At 39.4% G+C, this 8176-nt stretch overlaps 1 protein-coding gene across 1 annotated transcript in view; it reads left to right on the top strand.

Annotated features, from left to right (window-relative positions):
• LOC144969951 (uncharacterized) overlaps positions 1–8176 on the top strand; it is a 20326-nt gene continuing 12150 nt past the window's right edge. The window contains exons 1-3 of the mRNA XM_078909039.1: positions 1–72; positions 378–493; positions 5625–5651. Of these exons, the coding sequence (XP_078765165.1) occupies position 72; positions 378–493; positions 5625–5651 (144 nt within the window). The 5' untranslated portion in view covers positions 1–71. The remainder of the gene's footprint in view (positions 73–377; positions 494–5624; positions 5652–8176) is intronic.

The following is an 8176-nucleotide window of genomic DNA, read 5'->3' as shown; positions in this document are numbered from 1 at the left end:
AAGAAAGTGAAATCTTGTCTTGGAAGAAGTAAACAGTAAACAACGTCTTTCGATCTGCAAGCTATGACAAGAGTAGGTTTTAAACATCAAAACAATTCGAATTTAATTAATTACTGGTTGAAATCAGGATTATCATTTTCATCTTTTAAAACAGAAACGAAAATCATTTATAGAATCGAGTCTAATCATTACCAAGCACTTTGTGAACTTTGTGACACTTTATCATATGTAGCGGAATTTGCTACCATTCATTCACTTCACGTTCTGAAAATTTTCGATTTCGAGGCCAATGTGTTTCAGCAGATTAGTTTTATTTCAGTTTTCCTCCTCCCCTTCTGCTTGTCATTTTTACTATATATAAATTCTTTTCATTGCAGTGCTCAATTCTGTTCTGGGAAAGTTGACTGGTCTTGGTTCTCCAACAGAAGAAGACAAGGAAGCCAAAGAAAGAGAATTTGAAGAAAATTTCGTTAAATTAAAAGAAAGATGTCAGGTAATTTATTCTAAGGATTTATGTGATAACTGATAACCTCGCCCTTTTATTTTTTTACTTTCTTAGATTGTTTATGTGGTAATATTTAAGGCAATTCGATTTTAAGGTAGATTGTTGACTCTCTGACTATGATGGGCCCGCCGCTGTGTTGTGATTATCCCCAGACACCTGTCTGGGGATAATGAAAATTCGTTATCCCCAGACACCTTTCTGGGGATAACGAAATTTCGTTATCCCCAGACACATATATTTGAAACTCCGCTCTTTTAAACAATTATCCACATTCCAGAATATGGAATGTTTCCAAATGCACATAGAAATAAGGAAAGTTAATAAAATATCTATAAAAACATAAAATTAACCAACATTAAATCAGTTGTTACTACATATACACAATATGCCTCGACTTCGAAGTGGGTGTCATGGCCGAATGGTTTAGTCGTCTGCCCTGGAAGTTTTACCAGAATCGACGTTGTGGGTTCGAATCCTGGTTCCGCCACTTTATTTTTTAAATTCCATCTTCTTTTTACAGAACGTTGCAAGGGATAAATGTCCCATCCATCCCTCCCTCTTTTTTTTTTTTTTTTTTTTTTGTGCGAGTCTATTCTTTTCTCCTTTTTGTTTGGTCTTTTATTCCGTTTCTGAGCATCTTAAAATTGTTTTTATTTTAAAAAAATTATTGTTTGTTTTTTTCTCCTCTATCTGACCAATTGGTTGCTCTCTGAATATTTCTGTTTGTTTGCTTTTTAATTATTTATTCTTTTTAGACACTTTTTGAGATCAGAGTGGGGACGAATATGACAATTTGCTAGAATCTAGAAAGGAACCAAGAGAGAGAGAGAGAGAGTTAAAAAAAAAAGGTGGGGGGGAGGATGGATGGGACATTTTTCCCTTGCAACGTTCTGTAAAATGAAGACGGAATTTATTTTTAAAAAACAAAAGTGGCGGAACCAGGATTCAAACCCACAACGTCGATTCTGGTAAAACTTCCAGGGCAGACGATAAACCATTCAGCCATGACACCCACTTTGAAGTTGACGCATATTGTGTATATGAAGTAACAACTGATTTAATGTTGGTTAATTTTATGTTTTTATAGATATTTTATTAACTTTCCTTATTTCTATGTGCATTCGGAAACATTCCATATTCTGGAATGTAGATAATTATTTAAAATAGCGGATTTTCAAATATGTGTCTGGGGATAACGAATTTTCATTATCCACAGACATGTGCCGGTCATGCATGTTTTCATGAATCCAACCTCCCCTCTCACTCTGAATGCCCACTCACATTGGAGTCCGAATAGCCACGGGAGACAATTCAGACTCGAGTCCGAATTGCCACTTTGTTCTGTTCTCCTCTGTAGTTCCCAGCTTTGGAAGCAGCACCCTTTTACGAGATTCGGTTGCTTAGACTTAGACCTCTGAATGATTGTTTAACACTAAAAATTCTAACCGAGCCGAAAACACAAAAGTCAGTCTTGGTTTGAAGGTAGGCCTTCTGAAAGCTTCTCGTGCTAAGGGAAACAACTCAAATATTCCCTCAACTAACGATAATAAAAATAAAACCTTGTACCTTAACTAAGCCTAATAGGAAAAACAAACACCTCAGCACCTTTACTAAGACTTATGACTAACCCTAATAGCAAAAAAAAAAATCCTCCGACCTCGAGCGAACCCTAATAGAAAAAAAAAACAACCAAGGACTGCTTTCAATACTTCATAAAACAAAATGGCGGCAGAAAACCAAAAACAATGGTCGTATTAGGACAGTTTAAAGTTTCACTAATCTATCAAGGTTTGTTCTAGAGTTTTTAAAATCAGGCTTCGAAGTGGGCTGGGAAAGCCGGGAACTTTATTTTGAAATTTCCCGACCGGGAAAAGCCGGGAAAATCGGTGAAAATTGTCTTGGGCCGGGAAAAAGCCGTGAGAAAAATTTAGGTGACTAACAACCCAACATGTATTCTTCCGCGTAATCATTACCCAACCTGCGAACGATCGGCTTAGAGCATGGCAGCAGCCTCTTATGGTTTCCTCACACTACTATGTTATGACGATCGACCCAATCAGCAAAGTCCGGTCCGCATTCGTAGAGTACACAGACTATTACCGTGTTTCCTGTGCATGACGTAATTATAGTACTCTAGTCGGCCATGGTCCTGTGTCATCTATGACAACGCTGCGAATCATAAAACAGCACACAATGTTGATGTTGGTTTTGTGGCAGAGAACCTACTGAAAAGGTTGAAGAGGGAAAAAAAGGCTTCAGATTTTGCAGATAATGCAGTTTAGAGATGATGCAAAGAAAATACTGGTTGCTTTCATGACAAAATTCCACCTAAAATCCCCTCTTCATTACAGCCTGGTGAAGGACATGTCTTTTTTAGACCCAGCTTACATTTTAGAAAGCAAGAGTGAGGCTAAGGCCAAACTAAACAGAATTTTGATTGGGCTGGTTTCCAAAAGACAGTTTAAAGGAGAGGAATTACTGGTAGTGGTAACTGGTCTAGAATTGATGAATATGCTTGAAAATTACTACCTTAAAATTTTCCCTAGAGCCTGGAAAAAACCAGGGAAAAATATTTTCCTGAATCACTTCTAGGCCTGTAAAATGCTACTATATGTTGACAAATTGAATAAATAAAGCATGACAAAAGATTCACAGTGAAAATACCAATTTCTAAGGAATGCTAGTACGAAGAGCTTTCAGAAGGCCTCCCGGTTTGAAAGCAATGACAATGTTGATCCAAGAGGATTTTGATAATATTATGCACTATCAGATCATGCCTCAAATTAATACGTTTAAAAGTTGAAAGCCATCCAAAAACTAGAGGTGCCTATATAAGCCAATAAGATGGAATTTCGTGTTTACTTGAGAAAGACCAAAGGCTGAAACGTCGTATGTTTTGTGTTGTTCCCTTATATATGAGTCACATGTTTCTCTCCATTTGAAAACCATCTCTTCACAGAGGTCTTTGATCATATGGGTTGCAATACACAAATAATTTTTCCTACGACTTTTGAATGTCAATAGCACAAACAACATTCAGCTCTCTATCCCATATGTGGTCCGATCACTGTCTGTCCCGTGGAGAAAAAATAAAGTTGTATGCCTCTAGTGTCTGCTCTGTCTTCACACATGCTTGCGAGGCTTGGCGACTAACAGAGGGTGTAACTAAAACTGTAAATGGCTTCAACAGCCGATGCCTTTCCATCACTACGGGAGATGACGACAGAGAAACGGCAAAACGTCCCGATTCGACCTGATAACTACAGTGATGAGACGCAGGCTCCACTTTGCGGGGCATATTTTACGCATGGACGCAGACCGCCTCCTGTGTCAAATTTTTATTGCCTACTTGAAGAGCTCGACAACTGGACCAGCAGGTACTCTACTACATGGGCTGGATTCTATGCCCATTGACGAAATTGTGACTCTAGCCAGGAACAGACGACAACTGGACCAGCAGGCACTCTACTACATGGGCTGGATTCTATGGCCATTGACGAAATTGTGACTCTAGCCAGGAACAGACGTGTTTGGTCGACAACTAGACCAGCAGGCACTCTACTACATGGGCTGGATTCTATGGCCATCGACGAAATTGTGACTCTAGCCAGGAACAGACGTGCTTGGTCGCAATATGTGAATTCCCTGTGCTCGTGAAACTTTTATGCTGATGTAGCATAGCACCTTATAGGTGCCGTACTTATGTACAATGCAACTCATACATACATTTCCTACGACTTTTAACTTGTATGCCGATGAATTCCTGACTTAATTAAATGCAGCGGTGGATGTTTGGTGTTTTCTTTTTAATTTTCAGTCAAAGTTTTAAATTCCAACCTCGACAAGTCATGTTACTTCTTAATCCGCCCCACCAGTTTTGAAATGTTGAAATATCCGTTATGTGTCGTCGGCAATGTGCACATAGATTAGCAGGTCAGATGACCAAACGCAATTATGGGATTGATTCAATATTGTTGTGTGGCTGTGTGGTCTTGTGGTATGAGACATCACCTTCGGATCCGAAGGTCCAGGGTTCGAGTCCCGCTCTGAGCAGCGTAAAGTTGAGTCCTTGGAAAAGTTTCTTTACTCACATTCTCTACATGCACTCAGGTGTAAAATGAGTACCTGGCCGTTAACTGCATTGTCTCCGTAAAAAAAAAAATGTAATGTCACCTTACAGGCATCATGTGTCAGTCCTACATGTTAAGTGTTGCTGTCAGCTTGGGGTCCCTTGTAAAGTGCTTTGAGCATGTTTAAGGGAATTGCGTCATATAAATACTCTCTTTTATTTTTGGTCGAGTTTTTTGTTGTCGGACAATATATTGCATTAGTTTGAAATAATTTAGCTAAAGACAAAATTAGCAAACTTCAGGTTGCTCAAAATAATGCAGCCAGGCTCATTGTACGCAATAACAAAAAATACCCGTCAGCAACTCTTCTTCTCCGTGAGTTACATTGGCTTCCTGTGGAAAAAAGAGTTGCCTATAAGATTTGTACTGTTGTCTACAAATCCCTGAGCACGAACAGTCCCTCCTATAATAAAGACCTTCTAAACATATATGTCCCCAATAGAAACTTGAGGTCAAGCAATGAACGATCAATCCTTGTCAAACCTAAGCCATTGCGTAAAATAGGTGAACAGTCTTTTCAATTTTCGGCCCCCCATTCTTGGAACGCTCTCCCATCACACGTGAGATGCTCGGATTCGTTGACAACGTTCAAATCTCGCCTAAAGTTTTATCTTTTTACGCCATAATGTTGCAATATTACTTTCATATTTTGTTGTTGTTAAATTGAATTCGTATCACGTTTCCTTCACACTTGTCTCACTGTAATATGTTTTGTTTTATATCACTGTAAAGCGCTTAGAGCCTGTGACAACGGGGTAAAGCGCTATATAAATGCCATTTATTATTATTATTATTATTAATTTCCATTACAGCATTGAGCCCATGATAATTAGGCTTACATATAAATACACATTGGTCGAAAGTCTTAGGTCAATACACATTGGTCAAAAGTCTTTGGTCATTTGTGAAGTGTTGAGTTGATATCAGAGTGACCGTTTTAAAGTTTACCATTGATTTTCATTATCTATTTAAAACTCTTTTATTTTCAGATTCTTTTCGATGCCGATCCTCACCTGGTATGTATTCAATTAATTTTACTCAATTATCCTTTCAGGGAGGGGGGGGGAGTGGTTAAGAGACATTGCACTGTGACCTGGAAGGTCCCAGATTCGAGCCCTGCTTCAGGCATTTTCGGGTTTTTTTTTCCTTGGGCTAGATTATTAACACCCCCAATTTTCTCACTTGGACAACATGTGTGATTCCTGTTGACATCAGACATCTTGTTTGATGAATTATCTATATTCCTTCATGGAATGCCTAGGAGACATATCTCACTGTGATAACATGGGTCATTCCTGTTGACATCAGACATCCTGTTTGATGGATTATCTGTATTCCTTCATGGAATGCCTAGGAGACATATCTCACTGTGATAACATGGGTGATTCCTGTTGACATCAGACATCTTGTTTGATGGATTATCTATATTCCTTCATGGAATGCCTAGGAGACATATTCCTTCAAACAAGAGGTCATTCCTGTTGACATCAGACATCCTGTTTGATGGATTATCTTTATTCCTTCATGGAATGCCTAGGAGACGGCATCTCACTGTGACGACATGGGTGATTCCTGTTGACATCAGACATCCTGTTTGATGGATTATCTATATTCCTTCATGGAATGCCTAGGTGATGGTATCTCACTGTGACGACATGGATGATTCATGTTGACATCAGACATCCTGTTTGATGGATTATCTTTATTCCTTCATGGAATACCTAGGAGACGGCATCTCAATGTGACGACATGGGTGATTCCTGTTGACATCAGACATCTTGTTTGATGGATTATCTATATTCCTTCGTCGAATGCCTAGGTGATGGTATCTCACTGTGATGACATGGGTGATTCATGTTGACATCAGACATCCTGTTTGATGGATTATCTATATTCCTTCATGGAATGCCTAGCAGACATATCTCACTGTGATAACATGGGTCATTCCTGTTGACATCAGACATCCTGTTTGATGAATTATCTATATTCCTTCATGGTGGTTAAGAGACATTGCACTGTGACCTGGAAGGTCCCAGATTCGAGCCCTGCTTCAGGCATTTTCGGGTTTTTTTTTCCTTGGGCTAGATTATTAACACCCCCAATTTTCTCACTTGGACAACATGTGTGATTCCTGTTGACATCAGACATCTTGTTTGATGAATTATCTATATTCCTTCATGGAATGCCTAGGAGACATATCTCACTGTGATAACATGGGTCATTCCTGTTGACATCAGACATCCTGTTTGATGGATTATCTTTATTCCTTCATGGAATGCCTAGGAGACGGCATCTCACTGTGACGACATGGGTGATTCCTGTTGACATCAGACATCCTGTTTGATGGATTATCTATATTCCTTCATGGAATGCCTAGGTGATGGTATCTCACTGTGACGACATGGATGATTCATGTTGACATCAGACATCCTGTTTGATGGATTATCTTTATTCCTTCATGGAATACCTAGGAGACGGCATCTCAATGTGACGACATGGGTGATTCCTGTTGACATCAGACATCTTGTTTGATGGATTATCTATATTCCTTCGTCGAATGCCTAGGTGATGGTATCTCACTGTGATGACATGGGTGATTCATGTTGACATCAGACATCCTGTTTGATGGATTATCTATATTCCTTCATGGAATGCCTAGCAGACATATCTCACTGTGATAACATGGGTCATTCCTGTTGACATCAGACATCCTGTTTGATGAATTATCTATATTCCTTCATGGAATGCCTAGGAGACATATCTCACTGTGATAACATGGGTCATTCCTGTTGACATCAGACATCTTGTTTGATGGATTATCTGTATTCCTTCATGGAATGCCTAGGAGACATATCTCACTGTGATAACATGGGTGATTCCTGTTGACATCAGACATCTTGTTTGATGGATTATCTATATTCCTTCATGGAATGCCTAGGAGACATATCTCACTGTGACAACATGGGTGTTTCCTGTTGACATCAGACATCTTGTTTGATGGATTATCTGTATTCCTTCATGGGGAGGGGGGGGGGGGGGGGGGGTTAAGAGACATTGCACTGTGACCTGGAAGGTCCCAGATTCGAGCCCTGCTTCAGGCATTTTCGGGTTTTTTTTTCCTTGGGCTAGATTATTAACACCCCCAATTTTCTCACTTGGACAACATGTGTGATTCCTGTTGACATCAGACATCTTGTTTGATGAATTATCTATATTCCTTCATGGAATGCCTAGGAGACATATCTCACTGTGATAACATGGGTCATTCCTGTTGACATCAGACATCCTGTTTGATGGATTATCTATATTCCTTCATGGAATGCCTAGGTGATGGTATCTCACTGTGACGACATGGGTGATTCATGTTGACATCAGACATCCTGTTTGATGGATTATCTATATTCCTTCATGGAATGCCTAGCAGACATATCTCACTGTGATAACATGGGTCATTCCTGTTGACATCAGACATCCTGTTTGATGGATTATCTTTATTCCTTCATGGAATGCCTAGGAGACGGCATCTCAATGTGACGACATG

This window comes from Berghia stephanieae, chromosome 4 (genome assembly GCF_034508935.2).
Source record: "Berghia stephanieae isolate SIO BIC M18660-M18661 chromosome 4, UCSD_Bste_1.3, whole genome shotgun sequence".
Lineage (NCBI taxonomy): Eukaryota > Metazoa > Mollusca > Gastropoda > Nudibranchia > Aeolidiidae > Berghia > Berghia stephanieae.
Note: the sequence above shows the minus strand (reverse complement) of the source record. Positions and strands in the feature narration are given on the sequence as shown.